General features: G+C 40.6%; 1 protein-coding gene across 2 annotated transcripts in view; it reads left to right on the top strand.

The window, feature by feature from the left end:
• The window catches only part of LOC139413340 (contactin-4-like), a 164,236-nt gene that overhangs the window by 71,192 nt on the left and 73,363 nt on the right, over nt 1-19,681 (top strand). For both annotated transcript variants that reach the window (XM_071160574.1, XM_071160575.1), the window contains exon 6: nt 18,216-18,419. In XM_071160574.1, the coding sequence (XP_071016675.1) occupies nt 18,216-18,419 (204 nt within the window). The remainder of the gene's footprint in view (nt 1-18,215; nt 18,420-19,681) is intronic.

Below are 19,681 nucleotides of genomic sequence, written 5' to 3'. Positions count from 1 at the left end.
ATTGCTTTGGTTATCACCACTTCTTAGAAACCGAAAACTTCTCAGAAGTGAAGAGGATAAGCTTGTATTCCCTATACTTGAAAAGGGTGTCTGGTGTCTGCATGTTCCTTATTCAGAAGATCTCTGCATGAGAGATGAATGGTGAAGGCTGAACTTTATACACAGTTTCAACCCACAGTAATATGCTGCGGCTGATGAAGAATGATCATTGTATTGCTATTGAATATAATTATTGAATATATACTGTATGTATATATATATATATATATATATATATATATATATATATATATATATATATATATACCCTACCGGTCAAAAGTTTTAGAACACCTACTCCTTCAAGGGTTTTTCTTTATTCTTACTATTTTCTACATTGTAGAATAATAGTGAACACATCAAAAATGTGAAATAACACATATGGTAACCAAAATCATGTAATAACCAAAAAATGTATTTTATATTTGAGATTCTGCAAATAGCCACCCTTTGCCTTGATGACACCGCTGCACACTCTTGGCATTCTCTCAACCAGCTTAACCTGGAATGCTTTTCCAACAGTCTTGAAGGAGTTCTCACATATGCTGAGCACTTGTTGGCTGCTTTTCCTTCACTCTGTGGTCCGACTCATCCCAAGCCATCTCAATTTGGTTGAGGTCTAGGGATTGTGGAGGCAAGGTTATCATATGCAGCAATCCATCACTCAATCCATCCTTCTTGGTGAAATAGCCTACAGCCTGTAGGTGTGTTGGATCATTGTCCTGTTGAAAAACAATGATAGTTCCTATATGCCCAAACCAGAGGGATGGCGTATCGCTGCAGAATGCTGTGGTAGCCATGCTGGTTAAGTGTGCCTTGAATTCTATATAAATCAAATACAGTGTAACCAGCAAAGCACCCCCACAACACAACACCTCCTTCTCCATGCGTTATGGTGAGAAATACACATGCGGAGATCATCCGTTCACCCACACAAGGCGGTAGGAACCAAAAATCTCACATTTTTCAAACCAAAAAGGACAAATTTCCACCAGTCTAATGTCCATTGCAATTCGACCATGAAGGCCTGATTCACACAGTCTCCTCTTAGCAGTTGATATTGAGATGTGTCTGTTACTTGAACTCTATGAAATATTTATTTGGGCTGCAATTTCTGAGGCTGGTAACTCTAATGAACTTATCCTCTGCAGCAGAAGTAACTCTGGGTCTTCCTTTCCTGTGACGGTCCTCATGAGAGCCAGTTTCATCATACTGCTTGATGGTTTTTGCAACTGCACTTGAAGAAACATTCAAAGTTCTTGACTTTTTCCACATTGACTGACCAACATGTCTTAAAGTAATGATGGACTGTTGTTTCTCTTTGCTTATTTGAGCTGTTCTTGCCATAATATGGACTTGGTCTTTGACCAAATAGGGCTATCTTCTACCCCCCTACAACTGATTGACTCAAACGCATTAAGAAAGAAATTCCACAAATTCACGTTTAACAAGGTACACCTGTTAATTGACTTCCTCATGACGCTTGTTGAGAGAATGCCAAGAGTGTGCAAAGCTGTCAAGGCAAAGAGTGGCTACTTTGAAGAACCTCAATTATAAAATATATTTTCATTTGTTTAACAGTTTTTTGGTTACTACATGATTCCATAAGTGTTATTTTATAGTTTTGATGTCTTCACTATTATTCTACAAAGTAGAAAATAGCCCAAATAAAGAAAAACCCTTGAATGAGTAGGTGTGTCCAAACTTTTGACTGGTATTTTATATATATTGCATGAGGACATTTTGTACACGTTCAATATTTCTGAAATATCTGAACTGAATGTGCAGCCAAGATGGCAAAGCTTGAGTACCAAATGTTTTCTTGTTATTTGTGTATTTGAATATTTCTGAGAGAGAAACTGGTAGAAATCTAAACAATTCCCTTTCAGCCAGGAAAAATGTTTTTCAGTTCTGAGTTATGTCACTTTAGCATACGGGCGGCAGCTTTGTGTGAGGAAGAGCTTATCTCCTATAGCAAACAGTTTCCTCAAAGTCTCTAAGTCTCTTCGTCCTACAGCTCTTCTAGCTTCAGTAGGAGGCTGTTGCAGCAACGAGTTACGATAACACATTCGAATGACGGTGCTTTTTCTCATGCTATGGTTATACGCATTAACTGTTACTTTAGGCACACATCTGGAAAAATAGGGTATCCACGTATTTCTAATCATATTTGTGCTATCATTTAGGCTGTCACCTCCTTTGCCTGTTGGCACATTCTGTCTTGTTTTGGCAGATGGATCAGATGGGATCGATCCCATCTCTTTCAGGAGTGATTAAATGCAACACCTGCTTTGCCTCGCTCACTCAAACCTCTCTCACAGATGTCATAAATTCACCTACTACCCCTGCAGGGTAGTACAGTAAGTGGAGGGATCGGTGATAAACAAGGGCTGTAGCAATTTGTAGTTTGTAGCCTGTTGGGATTGTTCCTAACAAAAGCTTGGCAGGCGCCATGGCCAATTACAATTTCAGATGTGCATATTTCATAGTTTGGTGCCAGTGCCTAAGCTAAATCAAAGGTGCAGAAAACTGCCTGGAAAAAAGTTAGTATTCAACCCTTTCCACTTACCTTCATCATAGTCCTCCATCTAGAAATAAAGGCATTTTGTCACGCCTGCTCCCGCTCTTCCTCCCTCTGGTGCTCGAGGGCTCCAGGATCCCCAGCATTACGCACTCAAGCCACCATCAGTACGCACACCTGCCTTCCCCCTGTCACGCGCATCAGCAATCATTAGACTCATGTGGAATCAATTACTTGTGTCATTACCTTCCCTATACCTGTCTGTTCCCAAGCTCTGTTCCCTGCTTCGGGATTAATTGTCTCATGTCCGTGTTACCCGGGTTCCGACGCTGTTCCTGTCTTGTTTCCTTGTCTGTTCCCGAATAAATGTCCGTACCTGCTTCTCCTGTCCGGCGTCGGCCCTTACACATTGTTAATAGTCTCCTGATCTACCCTCATATTTTCATTGTTGATTTGATTTCATATCTAATGTATTTAGCGGAGGGCTGGTCGCTGGCTCGAAGGCCCTGTTTGGGGATGACATCTCCACTTTAGTTTGTATTTTAATAAACCCATTACTTATTGTGTAAGAAAGGAGAGAACATTTCAATCACATCAGACATGTTAATACATATGACAAAAGCCACCTTGAGGCTGGTGACTCACTTCCGATGCATGGTACCGTGTCAGCCTGTCAATTAAGTGTTTCTCCTTGAGTTACATGTCTTCTTAGTAATGAGAAGTGGAACATCATTTTAATTCTCACAATGTTGTTTCAGAAAGAATGAAGAAAGGAGATATTTCCTCTCAAAGACCAAGGTTAATTTGAAATATTTTCCTATAGAATGTTACTCTACTTCCTGTTGGAGGAATTCTATTGATGGAATGTTTCTTCTTAGAAAGTAGGTTTCCATTTTTTGTTCCTACACGGTTTTCCACAGAAGTCCTTGAAGAGCAGATGAAATTCATTTCAAAGCTAGAGTCTGATAAGTCAAATGCTAAGAACAAAACAAAAGAGTATACCTCAGAGTGTATATCCCTGTACTGGCGCAATCGGTCATTGTGAGTATCTTCGTGGAGTCCTTCCCACTCAGCTGATGCGTTGTGTTTGAACAGAAGGAATACTTTGACCTGAGAAGTTGCGTTATGTTGCTGTCTTTCTAGTGTAATAATAATAGGACCAATGGTCCTTACAGTATATTTAACAGCTGACTACATGAATGTACATCAGAGTGAATGTAGTAGCTCAGGAATCAAACGAAATGGAGATTGTGGAAGGCCTCCATAGTATACAGTCAGGTCCAAAATGATTGGCACCCTTGATAAAGATAAGCCAAAAATATTGTAGCAAATAAATATTACAAATACTGAGCTATAATTCTATACCAAAAATGTTTTTTAATTATATTATTTCTATCGCCGCAAATGTGCATGGCCAAAGAGCTCTATTTTCATGGCCTTCAACAAATCTAAGAACGAAAGAAAGATGCATATGCAGAAAGTAATCTCATACCTAATGTAAAATATGATGGAGGCAGGGTAGCCTAGTGGTTACAGTGTTGGACTAGGAACCAGGAGGTTGCAAGTTCAAACCCCTGAGCTGACAAGTTACAAATCTGTCGTTCTGCCCCTGAACAGGCAGTTCCTGTTCCTAGGCCTTAATTGAAAATAAGAATTTGTTCTTAACTGACTTGCCTAGTCAAATGTGGTGCTATTTTGCTTTCACTGGTCTTGGGGCCCTTGCTAAGGGCGACGGCATCATGAACTTTACCCAGTACCAGGATGTTTGCCTCTGGCAAGAGGCTGAAACTTGGCCACAAATGGCTCTTCCAGAAAAACAATAACCCCAAGCACACATCAAATTCAGCAAATAAATTGTTAATTGAACCCAAAATCTACATTTTAGTTTCCAGACTTGAACCCCATTAAAAAAACCTGTGCTTTGAATTGAAGAGAGCAGTCCATAAGCACAGATGATGGAGATTAAGGATCTGGAAGGATTCTGTATGGAGGAATGGTCTAAGAACACATAAAACCTTTTAGAAAACGGCTCAGTGACATTGTCCTCACAAGATGAGGTATTGAAAGGTATTGGAAAAAAAAGATGACTTGTTAAATAAAATCTCTTTCACTGAGCAATTGTATTAGTATAAAATAATATCATGTTCCCATTCATTTGAGCATGCAATAGAGTTCAGTATTTGTATTATGTATTTTATAGTATTTTTTGCTCATCTTTGTCAAGGGTGCCAATAATTCTGGACCTGACTGCATACAGTATTCACCCAAGCCATGAGTGCATACTGTAGTGACGCCTCACAAGTGTGATGTGATGGGTCGGGGAAGCATTTACATCGTAAGTCACTCGTTTGACACGATGAGGGGTGTCTCTCTTAGCATGTCTTCAAGATGGTGACAGCCTGTGACAAGCGATGCTAACAATCTGCCATATTGCCACACTACATCTCATGAAGCCAGTAGCTCAATCAAATCCTGCATGTGGGTGGTGCAGTATTCATATTCATTACCCTATGTAGGTGGGCAAGGCCATGGGTTCCAGCCTTGAGTACCAGTGTATCCCCAGGGCTCCACTGGGCCTCTGCCTGAGTGGCTGTCAGGGGGCCCACAATGTATAACAGACAGCTGTCTACAAGCTCCCTGTGCAGCAGAGTGCATGCATAGTGAGCTCAAATATGCAGATTGAGCTGTATGATCTACTGGCAAGGGAGCGTGTGTGTGTGCGTGCCTGTGCGTGTGCGACTGAGTTAGAGAGAGCGAGAGAAAGAAAGAAAGAGACAGAGAGATTTCCTTCTATTCTATTCCTTGCTAGGGACACAGGGGTGTGAGTTCACATTGCCTTACACCCGATGGGTTAGCAGCAAATATCAGCAGAATGTTTACTAAAAGGCATTTACAGGTCATCTGTGACTCCGTATTTCAGAAGGGGTATGCTGTCAGGGTTTATGTATAATCTGATTAGTGGATGACACATTTTATAATCTCCATAAATAAACTCCTGAGTTGATAACTCCAAAATACTGTATTGAGAGACATTTTTACACTCTGGCTACTGCCAGAGGAAGCATCCACACAGAATGTAATTTGCCGAACCCATTTGCAACAGCACGCATGGCACATCTTCCTACCATATTAAAGACACACACACACAAGTGAGATGCATGTGTTTCCTAAGGGGATGTACTGTGATAGTGTTATTGACCCGTTTCCCATATTAGTATCAAGTACAAGGTAGAGGCTTTTATACAGACACTAGTAGACATGTTAAAATAATTATACTCCATTACGGTACAGAGACAGTGTTCACTCTCTTGATAAAAACAACTTTGCAGGTAACTGAGTAATATTCTTGGAAAAATCATACTCAAACCCTGTGATTTATTTGAATGGTTATTAGTCATATAGAGAGCTAACAATTCATGGAAATGGGGGATTTAAAGTGTATTGAAAGTAGGTGCTTCCACACCGGTGTTGTTCCGGAGTTATTTAAGCAATTAACATCCCATCATGTTTAGGATTATGTATAAATATGCTGGGAAGGCCATTATTTTGACCATTGTTTTGGCTCCAAGGGGCCACTGAATGGTTTGATAAGCATGAAAACGATGTAAACCATATGCCACGGCCGTCTCAGTCACCACATCTGAATACTTTGGGAGATTCTGGAGCGAGACATGAGCCAGCGTTTTCCACCACCATCAAAAGAACACCAAATTATGGAAATTCTCATGGAAGAATGGCGTTCACATTCTTCCAATAGTGTTCCAGACACCTGTAGAATCTATGTCCCAACACCCTATTAAGACACTTTATGTCGTTGTTCCATTTATTTGGGGCATGTACCCATAGCAGGATCAGTGTACATACAGTAGGCAACTGTAGGAACACAAACATACAATCTCGAGGGAAACTTGAATGACGTTTAAGCTTCTCAGAGTATGGCGTAAATAACATTGAGTTGTTGTTGTTGTCGTTATATTTAATGTGTGTGTGTGGTGTGAGGGGAGTGTAATTGCAGGTGCCTTTCCTGCTATGCTATCTAGTTGGCTGTGTGTAAGTACTTCGTTCCTTTCTGCTGGACACCAGCCACACGTCCTCTCCCCAGGCTCCCGTGCCCCAGTACATAAACACAAATCCTTCAATGCCAGTGGGAATTTCATTCCTCGAGGAATACACTGCATGTCAGCTGCTCTGCAAGGAGAAAATAACAATCCTGGAAAACAACACTCCTGTTCTGTGCTCAACAGCAAGCTTGGGTAGCAGAGCACCATCTTGGACTGGAATACAGTGTTGTTGCTAACCATTACGATGACAACACTCCAGCTTTCAGTGTTGCAAGGAATTAAAGCTGCAATATGTAAATTTTTGGGCGAGCTGACCAAATTAACATAGAAATGCGAGTTATAGATATGTCATTCCTATTAAAAGCAAGTTTAAGAAGCGGTATATCTGTTCTATGTGTGTCATTTCTATGCTTCCCATTATTACGTTTTGCTTTATGTTTTACTTTCAGTTTTGTACACCAGCTTCAAACAGCTGAAAATACAATATTTTTGCTTATGAAAAATATATTTCACATCGTTCAAAAACTGAAATTAGGCAAACTATTAGAATTTGAGCAACCAGGAAATGGCGGAGCGATTTCTGCAAATTGCACCTTTAAACTCAACTGCATTGTGTTGTGTTCCTTCTCATATTCAATACTTTTGGCTTTTGTATGTTAAATTCTCAACATCTTTATTCAAACGTATAGCAATATTGCCTAAGTGAAATTGCAGCTGCGTGTTTGCTTTTAATATTGCTTGCTGTAATGGTCACACTCTTTGATAAGCTAAGAGATTGATGTAGAGTTGGCTGTCTGGCTGTGTGGTTATGGTACAATTCAATCAATAGATGGATGTTTCCTTTACTCCCAGGAAAGATTGCATTGATATACTGTCTTCTTTCTCAAATGTGCTTTGAACACAAATCCCTTTCATTTACAGTATATTGATTAACCTCAGGTGTATATGATAAAAGGATATGGTGCCGCCATTAAAAATGTTTTTTTCTGTCGTGCCTTGACCTGCAGTAATATCGGTCTGTCATGGCATATAAACCATTGTGGAGGCACCATCTGAATTCAGGTTGACGTTTATTGTCATGAATCTTGCTCTGGAGGCCAACACACTATCACAGCTTATTGTGAAATAGACACCAATTACTTATTTGAAATTCATGACAGGCATACAAAATAGTGCAACATTACACGATTTTCATCACAACACATTCTGCGTGTCTTACACAATCTTCTTCCCTAAATACGTATTTGTGTACGTTACACAAATTCCAATTTGTTTGGGTTGCTAGACGTTCACGTTATATGCCCACCCATCCATCCTCCCCAACCAACATCCCTCCTATCGTTTCTGCCTTTTTGGGATAGGGGGCAGCATTTTCACTTTTGGATGAATAGCATGCCCAGAGTGAACTGCCTCCTACTCTGTCCCAGATGCTAATATATGCATTTTAGTATTAGTATTGGATAGAAAACACTCTGAAGTTTCTAAAACTGTTTGAATGATGTCTGTGAGTATAACAGAACTCATATGGCAGGCGAAAACCTGAGGAAAATCCAACCAAGCTGTGGGACATCAGAGGTTTGTAGTTTTCAAAGCTTGGCCTACCGAGTACACATTGAGATATGGATGAGGTTGCACTTCCTAGAGCTTCCACTATATGTCAACTGTCTTTTGAAACTTGAATGAGGATTCTACTATAAAGGAGGGGCTCATGAGACCTCTTTGAGTCAGTGGTCTGGCAGAGAGCCTTGGTCTCATTGATGCGCGCTCCCGACAGAGTTACCTCGCGTTAAATGATAAATGATGGAACTTTATGGAACAAATCAGTCATTTATTGTCGAACTGGGATTCCTGGGAGTGCCTTCTGATGAAGATCATCAAAGGTAAGGGAATATTTATGGTGCTGTTTCTAACTTTGTTGATTCCAAAATGGCGGATATTCCTCTGGCTGTTTTGGGTTCTGAGCGCAGTTCTCAGATTATGTTTTTTAAATCTGACACATTAAGGAGAAGTCTGTATTTTATTCTGTGAATAACACTAGTATCTTTTATCAATGTTTATTATTAGTATATCTTTGGCTGGAAAAATGGATGTGTTTTTTCGACTTGGCGGTGACCTAACATAAGTTGTGCTTCAGCTGTAAAGCATTTTTGAAATCGGACATGATGGGTAGATTAACCAGATGTTTATCTTTCATTTGCTGTGTTGGACTTGTTAATGTGTGAAAGTTACATATTTCTAAAAAATATTGTTGAATTTCAGGCGCTGCCTTTCAGCGAAATGTTGTCGAGGTGTTCCGCTAGCGGAACCCCTGCGCTAGAAAGGTTAACCTGTTTGAGCACACTGATTCAGATGGTAAGTCGGCATTTATTGTCAGGAATCTTGCCCTGGAGGAAGCTATGCAGAGTGGTCACTTGCTGCCATAGCCACAAAGTCATACAAACCTAACCCTAACCTTAATAACCACATAACTAACCCTAATGCCTAACCTTAACCTTAAATTACGACCAAAAGCAAATGCTTGTTTTCATACATTTTTATGATATAGCCATTTTTGACTTCACAGCTGGCTCATCTAGCAGTCAGTTCTGCCTCCACAAACCAGTATCACAGATTAGTTTGAAATAGAAACAAATTGCTTATTGGAAATTCGAGACAGTCACACGAATAAGTTAATATTTTTGTGTGCAGTACACAATTTTGTATTGTTAGGCTCTTATTTTTCAGAGTAAATAATTCACGGACACTAGAGAAGCTTAGCCAAGTTTAATTCTTCCCAAAGGGTCGACACAGCGGTACTCAGATAAAAAAAATCTTTCTCACCATCACAAGTATATATACCCCACTTTAGACACTCCTCCTTCTCTCCAATCCTTACATATTATGGTTCCACAGGAAGAGGGTAATAGGGTAATAAACCCTTATTGCTCCCTTCAGGGGATCTGACCTGACCTTCTGACCTCAACCCCTCCTTCGCCTAATCCACATATGTCCATCCGCTCCCCTATAGCAATCCTCCCATCCACCCAACACATTTCAAAGCCATCTGTCTTTCTACAGAAAATCATTAACTTCCAACATAAAACCCAGTCTCTTTCACTCCTCATATTCTATGCTTCTGATCTATCATTTATCTAATATCGCAATGTTCAGAGTTTATCCCGAATCCAACAATTTCCAGTGAATTTCAATCACAGATAAAGACAGTACGTTACTTAAGTGAGACACAATATTAATCATGTGTTCTGTAACTCAACGTCTTAAAGGGCTCTTCGCAATTCTTGTGCTGTTTATGTTATTGGAGTGCAATTGCTTTCACTTATTGCTTTTCAGTGTGGCCCGTAAAGTGTTCCATTCAATTTGGTGGTGTACAGTAGCAACCTAGAAGTGGGTGAGACAGGAACAAATTGGACTCCCTATGTCTCCAATCTACCTATTGAACATTAATACACGTGCCCTCTGATTTGGCGGGTTTATTTGCAGTTGAGTATTTGGAAAAGCTTTGATTAATTGTAAGCCCTCTATGTGATTAATAACTACATTCAAATTAATCACAGGGTTTGTGTATGATTTTGCAAGAATATTAGTCAGATCTAAATCTGTCTCCGCTAATGCTCCTTATCTACTGTTGTCACCATGTCTAGATCTACATGAACTTTGCCCGTACACTCAGGCCCGTCTAGTCCAGGACATGACGAGATGGGCAGCCAATGACCAGACTGATCTTATCCACCCACACCTTCCGATTACTAACGTATTAGCTAATCGGCGATCCTATCATTTCAAATATATATGTGATATTTTGCATTATTGGTATGCTTTTATGTCAAATACTTTCTTAAAAAGTGATTTTTACCTCAGAAGCATTGTTAGGCATGTCACATGTCATTTTTTGATCATGTGGTATGGATTAAAGAGGTCATTCAAATGAACATGATTATTGCCCGTTTTGTGAAGTTATGGCATGACAGTGATATTTTGACATAGGCTGTTCTTTTTTTCCGAAGGCCAATGTCCGCATGCAGAGCCTACCTGCTCCTCCTAGTCAGCAGAAGAGAGACAGGCAGGGAGATGGGGCTGGGTGCAGATCAGGGATGACACAGACTGCCAGGCCAGATACAAGCGCAGACAGAGCAAGGAGCTGCCTCCCCTCCGCTGATGCACTTCCTATTTTGACAGGCCAATGTTCTAACATTGGGAACGTGCTGGGAATGTGTGGTCATTATAACAGAATACACCCAGATTTGAAGTAGACACAGTCGTGTGCACATGCTATTATTAACATGGTCGAAATCGTCTTCTAATGATGAGGTAATAATACTCTCTGTTTTCTGAATGTGTCGCTAGCGTTTCCAGAAATCTACAGTGGAGAGTCAAATATCTATCTTGGGCTCCTGATATTCACCTCGGATCAGAGAAGCTAGAGAGGCTAAAAGGCTGTCACTTACGCACTCTCAAAGCACACTACATTAGTGTGCTGCCTGTGTGACGTAGCCTTGGTCTTTGTATTACTCAATTACTTTTTTTAGTCCTGGACCTAATGCGCCTGACCTCCATTTTATAATGGAGAGAGAACTTTTAGGGGCACTCCAGACTGAAATCACTTGTGCACATCCACTTAGAAGAGGGTTGCTTTTATTGTGTATCCTCTGTTCTTTTTTGCCCCAAGACCCCAGGATTTGAGAACATGGAGCATGTGCACTCTGTCAAGTCATGTAAAGGAGCAGAATGTGGGGAGGAAGAGGATTCTCGGAGCCTGGAGCAAACTTGGGAGCACTGCACTTTGAAACAGAATTGGAATGGCATTACTTTCAGTGGGTGTTTTTCACAGAGGCTGTGGGATGGAATTCTATGTTTTCAGCAGAGAGGAGAGGCAGTATTTTGGAGGAGGCCCTAGTTACAGTGCCTTGCGAAAGTATTCGGCCCCCTTGAACTTTGCGACCTTTTGCCACATTTCAGGCTTCAAACATAAAGATATAAAACTGTATTTTTTTGTGAAGAATCAACAACAAGTGGGACACAATCATGAAGTGGAACGACATTTATTGGATATTTCAAACTTTTTTAACAAATCAAAAACTGAAAAATTGGGCGTGCAAAATTATTCAGCCCCCTTAAGTTAATACTTTGTAGCGCCACCTTTTGCTGCGATTACAGCTGTAAGTCGCTTGGGGTATGTCTCTATCAGTTTTGCACATCGAGAGACTGAATTTTTTTCCCATTCCTCCTTGCAAAACAGCTCGAGCTCAGTGAGTTTGGATGGAGAGCATTTGTGAACAGCAGTATTCAGTTCTTTCCACAGATTCTCGATTGGATTCAGGTCTGGACTTTGACTTGGCCATTCTAACACCTGGATATGTTTATTTTTGAACCATTCCATTGTAGATTTTGCTTTATGTTTTGGATCATTGTCTTGTTGGAAGACAAATCTCCGTCCCAGTCTCAGGTCTTTTGCAGATTCCATCAGGTTTTCTTCCAGAATGGTCCTGTATTTGGCTCCATCCATCTTCCCATTAATTTTAACCATCTTCCCTGTCCCTGCTGAAGAAAAGCAGGCCCAAACCGTGATGCTGCCACCACCATGTTTGACAGTGGGGGTGGTGTGTTCAGCTGTGTTGCTTTTACGCCAAACATAACGTTTTGCATTGTTGCCAAAAAGTTCAATTTTGGTTTCATCTGACCAGAGCACCTTCTTCCACATGTTTGGTGTGTCTCCCAGGTGGCTTGTGGCAAACTTTAAACAACACTTTTTATGGATATCTTTAAGAAATGGCTTTCTTCTTGCCACTCTTCCATAAAGGCCAGATTTGTGCAATATACGACTGATTGTTGTCCTATGGACAGAGTCTCCCACCTCAGCTGTAGATCTCTGCAGTTCATCCAGAGTGATCATGGGCCTCTTGGCTGCATCTCTGATCAGTCTTCTCCTTGTATGAGCTGAAAGTTTAGAGGGACGGCCAGGTCTTGGTAGATTTGCAGTGGTCTGATACTCCTTCCATTTCAATATTATCGCTTGCACAGTGCTCCTTGGGATGTTTAAAGCTTGGGAAATCTTTTTGTATCCAAATCCGGCTTTAAACTTCTTCACAACAGTATCTCGGACCTGCCTGGTGTGTTCCTTGTTCTTCATGATGCTCTCTGCGCTTTTAACGGACCTCTGAGACTATCACAGTGCAGGTGCATTTATACGGAGACTTGATTACACACAAGTGGATTGTATTTATCATCATTAGTCATTTAGGTCAACATTGGATCATTCAGAGATCCTCACTGAACTTCTGGAGAGAGTTTGCTGCACTGAAAGTAAAGGGGCTGAATAATTTTGCACGCCCAATTTTTCCGTTTTTGATTTGTTAAAAAAGTTTGAAATATCCAATAAATGTCGTTCCACTTCATGATTGTGTCCCACTTGTTGTTGATTCTTCACAAACAAATACAGTTTTATATCTTTATGTTTGAAGCCTGAAATGTGGCAAAAGGTCGCAAAGTTCAAGGGGGCTGAATACTTTCGCAAGGCACTGTATATTAACAGTGTGCACTGATTGTACCAAATGTAGGGTGAAGCGGTTATTTTGTGTAATTTTATTTTGTGTGCAATTTCGCCTTATTTTGATGCTCACCAGACTATTGAACCTGCTAGGACCTCGTCTCAGTGAAACTAAAGTAAAATATCAGAGAAACTAAGAAATTGGTTTTGTGACCCTTCTATGGGTTTGTCCAACAGCTCCACACATGTCACGGTACATTACTTCTTCCTTACGGACTATATTAAACTTTGAACACAACTATTAGATACCTTTTGTTTTAAGTTTGTTAATCGCCAGGATGCTGCTGCCTGTGTTTGTAGCACGGCAATAATAAATGCATAGTGTTGTCTGAATAAACTTTACATGTATATTAATAGCAGACAATCAGACATCTGTGTCATTATTAATATTCATTGAAAGCATGCCACTGATAATGCATGATGAAGATACAAATACAACCCCCCCCCCACACACTCAGAATCAACACGCCAATATCAACACTGATGCAACTCAGAAGGATCTAACCAACTGATATGATATGCCCTTGTTATAAACCTTAACAACCACATTGTATTGATATATGGGTTGTTTTGTCTGTTGATGCAGGCCTATGCTGCACATGTTGTATTGATATATGGGTTGTTTTGTCTGTTGATGCAGGCCTATGCTGCACATGTGGTATTGATAGATGGGTTGTTTTGTCTGTTGATGCAGGCCTATGCTGCACATGTTGTATTGATAGATGGGTTGTTTTGTCTGTTGATGCAGGCCTATGCTGCACATGTTGTATTGATATATGGGTTGTTTTGTCTGTTGATGCAGGCCTATGCTGCACATGTTGTATTGATATATGGGTTGTTTTGTCTGTTGATGCAGGCCTATGCTGCACATGTTGTATTGATAGATGGGTTGTTTTGTCTGTTGATGCAGGCCTATGCTGCACATGTTGTATTGATATATGGGTTGTTTTGTCTGTTGATGCAGGCCTATGCTGCACATGTTGTATTGATATATGGGTTGTTTTGTCTGTTGATGCAGGCCTATGCTGCACATGTTGTATTGATAGATGGGTTGTTTTGTCTGTTGATGCAGGCCTATGCTGCACATGTTGTATTGATAGATGGGTTGTTTTGTCTGTTGATGCAGGCCTATGCTGCACATGTTGTTCCCCCTTGTCATAATTATTCCCCATGTTCAGATGAATATTTATTGTTTTTATAGCAAGCTGACTCGGCAGGGGGATCCCAGGGGGCTCTGCCACTGGGTTAAGTGTAGGAGGAACTGAGTCTTGGAGCCTGCTGTCCTGCAGCATGTAGATATGAATCACGTTGGTTACTTTGAAGAAAGCCAAGAGGCTGGTAGGGCTTTAATTGTTGTCTCAGAACACTGACACTATTAGACACATAAAGGAATGCTTGTGTAAGCATTTCCAATAATTTGTCATTAAAGTCTATTTATATTCTGTCATGCCCACTGAAGGGAATAATTACACTGTTGGACTAGTGCTTTGATGATAAATAAACAATATTATTTGTATTTCTGTCATGGGGATTTTTTTGTGTTTTGGGGGAAAATGTAGAGATGCACAATTATGTCATACAAGATTTTCCATGGTGATTGGATGTGCTATTGTGTTTGGTCAAGTTTGCTTGGGCTAATAGAGTGAGTCTATACATTGACTAACTCATTTGACCCAATATGTTATAAAATATGCAAGACAAACCCTTTAAATCTTACTTTCAGTCATACAGTATGGTATTTTCTCTGAGTGTGACAGAAACACAGTGTATGCTGAATCTGTAGTGGAAACCTAGGAGACAGCGGTGTCGTCTTAAATTATGGCAGATTTACCATTGGATAATGTCTCAGTTTCTCCGTCTTCCTACATCATTTAAACATTTTCACAAATCATTTACGATATACTTGCTGGTTTCTCTGTTTTTGTGGATCTCCTTATTTCATGGTGACTTCTCCGAAGCATTGTGCCACCCTAGCAATCTAGACACACACCGCACTATATTCTGTCAGCATCTGACAAGCCTCTTGGGGGGACTTCTCAAAGTGGGAACTCCTCTCTACTCAAATGTAGCATCTTTTCGCAACAGCATCAAGGAATTTGCCCACACTTTACAGATTGCCTTATCTATCTAGCATTCATAATCTCATCACATGGCCAAAATCAGCAGAAATGGTTAACTGTATAAAAGGAATTTTCTACAATGCTTGGAGTTTATTATTAGTCTTTTCACTTTCTGTTGGTTAAAAACACCTTTGGCGTCTGTGTTTGTCGTTTTGTTTGTGTTGACAGTGCTGAATAGAAACAGTGTTGACAGTGATGAATAGAAACAGTGTTGACAGTGCTGAATAGAAACAGTGTTGACAGTGATGAATAAAAAAAGTGTTGACAGTGCTGAATAGAAAGTGTTGACAGTGCTGAATAGAAATAGTGTTGACAGTGATGAATAAAAACAGTGTTGACAGTGATGAATAGAAACAGTGTTGACAGTGCTGAATAAAAACAGTGTTGACAGTGATGAATAGAAACAGTGTTGACAGTGATGAATAGAAACAGTGTTGACAGTGCTGAGTAGATACAGTGTTGACAGTGCTGAATAGAAACAGTGTTGACAGTGCTGAATAAAAACAGCGTCGACAGTGCTGAATAAAAACAGCGTTGACAGGGCTGAATAAAAACACGAACTCACTCCTAAAAACAGCAGCTCTTTTCTGTCTATTCTTGGAACCCCCGTAAGCACGGTGATTTGAGCTATCCAATTGGCCTGCGCAGTAGGGGCCCTCGATTTAGCCATGGATCTCCCAGTCTCTTCAGACAAATGAAATGGTTCAAAATGGGAGCACTTTGTTTACCCGTTGCGCAGGGCTTCTGAATCGAGTGCACCTATGACTAACAGCGCAACACGAATAAAAAACTAAAAGGAGCGCAGGCTTTTATCGTTGGCTTTTCTACAGGAATGTTGGACCAACGTTAGACCACTTGTCTATACACTCAGGACTCTGCCAAAACACACTTTTGAAGAGGCTGATTGGCCTGCTCTGATTCATGCTGTAGCCTACACCTGCTCCTAACTGTGAGGGAGCTGCATCATGGATCGAATCCTGCTTTGATAAATGACCAGATAGTTAGAAAGGGTAAGGGAGGGATCCTCCAAGACTGTTTTGTTTAATTACCAGCCAGCTAACAAGTGAATGGGTTTGATTTGGCTCAGCAGGGAAAAGGTACACGCGTGCCTGTCAATTAGAAGGCCTGGAAAACTCATTGATGAGAATGTCAGAACATTCAGAAATAATAATTTCTTCAAAGGAGAACTCAGCAACAGAAAACTAGCATTGAGAGCAGTGCATTGATAAGCACACCAGCTGAGATCAAACTGTTACAAATCATGATGTCTTACACTGGCTCTGGTTCTCAATGTTCCTTGCAGTAGGTTGAAACCTAGAAGTGTGGTTTCGCTGTAGGGTACTGCAGCTAATTTGACATACCTTTTAAATCACATGATGATGATGATGATGATGATGATTAAACAACATTCAAAATCCTGCTGGGAACAGTGAGCTTGGATTGTGAGCAGTGAGCTTGGATTGTGAGCAGTGAGCTTGGATTAACACAAAGCAGTGAGCATGGATTAACACAAGGCAGTGAGCTTGGATTAACACAAAGCAGTGAGCTTGGATTAACACAAAGTAGTGAGCATGGATTAACACAAGGCAGTGAGCTTGGATTAACACAAAGCAGTGAGCTTGGATTAACACAAAGCAGTGAGCTTGGATTAACACAAAGCAGTGAGCTTGGATTAACACAAAGCAGTGAGCTTGGATTAACACAAAGCAGTGAGCTTGGATTAACACAAGGCAGTGAGCTTGGATTAACACAAAGCAGTGAGCTTGGATTAACACAAAGTAGTGAGCATGGATTAACACAAGGCAGTGAGCTTGGATTAACACAAAGCAGTGAGCTTGGATTAACACAAAGCAGTGAGCTTGGATTAACACAAAGCAGTGAGCTTGGATTAACACAAAGCAGTGAGCTTGGATTAACACAAAGCAGTGAGCTTGGATTAACACAAAGCATTACAAATATACAGAACTAAGAATGTGGAGTATTTCAGTTGTCTCAGTCACGTACAAATATTTTTTCTCTTTTTTAAAAGTGTTTTACTCCTCTGTGAATCCTTTTGGCCTGAGGGGCCCAAGTCTCTGAGCACAGAAAGTAATTGACTCTGCAGACAAATAGCAAAATAAAATGTCTTTCTCAAAGGTCAGTCTTCAGAACGTGTGTTTTGTTCTTTTTGAAAGAAGCATGCCACAAAGACGACTAGAGAGATTACCCGTTTGACAGTTACCAGCCAACAGGACACTCGTTATCATGAGAATCATAGAAGATCTGAGATCCTGGCTTGCTCTGTGATCCTACAAATGTCCTGTATACTGTATGTTGTACTGTTATTTTTACCACTGTGGTAATTAGTTATTTTAAAGCTTACTTAACGTAAAATGTACCTAGTATTTTTGGTCACGTTACTGTCCAACTGTGTGCTATAAAAACAAAACCCAACTAACTGGGCTGTCAGGTCAGTCATTCTTAATATAGTTATTTACAAATTGCATGGTGACTGCTAGAGTTGGTTTTCTCTGTGAAATGAAACATTCTCAGCTCATCTTGAAGCCTTGTATTAACTACAAAGTGTCCACCGATATTTGTCCCAATGAAACATTTGTTTACAGAAGAAACCTTGCCACACAAAATACATTCATGTTGAAGTGTGTCCAGATAATTACAGCATATGGTAACTCCTCACACTTGGAACATCATTCATTTTCACCCTAGTGTGTAGCTCTCTGGTGATTGAACCACAACACCACCCACCCGCTACACCATCAAATCAACTCCAGTCTGACAAACCATGGACAAATCTGGTATTTTCTGTATTTTCACGTGATATTATTTTAATAAGAAGGAGAGTCAGCTTGACCCTCTAACCCCTGTGTAGTTTTAGATTTAATTTGATCTCACATGTTTCAAAAAAATATTTTTTTATCCTTTTTCCACAGATCTGACGTTCTCCTGGATTTTTAATGAGTACCCCTCATTTGTGAAGCAGGACACGCGTCGCTTTATCTCCCAGGAGACTGGAAATCTATACATCGCTAAAGTGGAGCCTTCTGATGTGGGCAACTACACCTGTGTGGTGACCAACACTGTCACCAAGACCAGGGTCCAAGGCCCGCCGACTCCTCTGGTGCTGCGCAGTGATGGTGAGATCCAGTTCTACAGCAACTCTACTACAACCCATATCAAACAGTATATTTCTAGTTCACGTGTTCCTTTTCTGGCCCTTGTGCGATTTAATGTGATCAAATATCATCACATTTGAATATCAATTCAATTCAAATGTTGTTTGTCACATGCGCCGAATACAACAGGTAGACCTTACCTTGAAATTCTTACTCACAAGCCCTTGACCAACAATGCAGTTCAATAAACAAGAGTTAAGAAAATATTGACTAAATAAACTAAAGTAAAAAATTAACTAAAAAGTAACACAATAAAATGACAATACCGGGGCTATATACAGGGGGTACCGGTAGCGAGAAAATGTGCAGGGCTACAGTTTAGTGGAGGTAATTTGTACATGTAGCTAGGGGTAAAGTGACTATGCATAGATAATAAACAGAGAGTAGCAGCAGTGTAAAAACAAAGGGGGGGGTGTCAATGTAATAGTCCGGGTGGCCATTTTATTAATTGATCAGAAGTCTTATGGCTTGGGGTTAGAAGCTGTTAAGGAGCCTTTTGAACCTAGACTTAGTGCTCCTGTACTGCTTGCCATGCGGTAGTAGAGAAAATAGTCTATGACTTGGGTACTGAAGTCTTTGACAATTTTTGGGGACTTCTGACACCGTCTAGTATATAAGTCCTAGATGGCAGGAAGCTTGGCCCCAGTGATATACTGGGCCGTACGCACTACCCTCTGTAGCGCCTTAAGTTCGGATGCTGAGCAGTTGCCATACCAGCTGTATAACTTTTTGAGTATCTGGGGATCCATGCAAAATCTTTTCAGTCTTCTGAGGGGGAAAAGGTGTTGTCGTGCCCTCTTCACTAGTGTCTTGGTGTGTTTGGACCATTCTAGTTTGTTGGTGATGTGGACACCAAGGAACTTGAAACTCTCGATCTGCTCCACTACAGCCCCGTCGATGTTAATGGGGGCATGTTCGGCCCTCCTTTTCCTGTAGTTCACGACCATCAAATCAAATCAAATGTATTTATATAGCAGAAACCCAATCTAAAACCCCAAAACCCCAAACAGCAAGCAATGCAGGTGTAGAAGCACGGTGGCTAGGAAAAACTCCCTAGAAAGGCCAAAACCTAGGAAGAAACCTAGAGAGGAACCAGGCTATGTGGGGTGGCCAGTCCTCTTCTGGCTGTGCCGGGTGGAGATTATAACAGAACATGGCCAAGATGTTCAAATGTTCATAAATGACCAGCATGGTCAAATAATAATAATCACAGGCATAACAGT

The sequence above is a fragment of the Oncorhynchus clarkii genome, chromosome 7 (genome assembly GCF_045791955.1).
Source record: "Oncorhynchus clarkii lewisi isolate Uvic-CL-2024 chromosome 7, UVic_Ocla_1.0, whole genome shotgun sequence".
In the NCBI taxonomy this organism is placed as follows: Eukaryota; Metazoa; Chordata; class Actinopteri; order Salmoniformes; family Salmonidae; genus Oncorhynchus; species Oncorhynchus clarkii.
The sequence above is the reverse complement of the archived record's forward strand: the minus strand, read 5'-3'. Positions and strand labels throughout refer to the sequence as shown.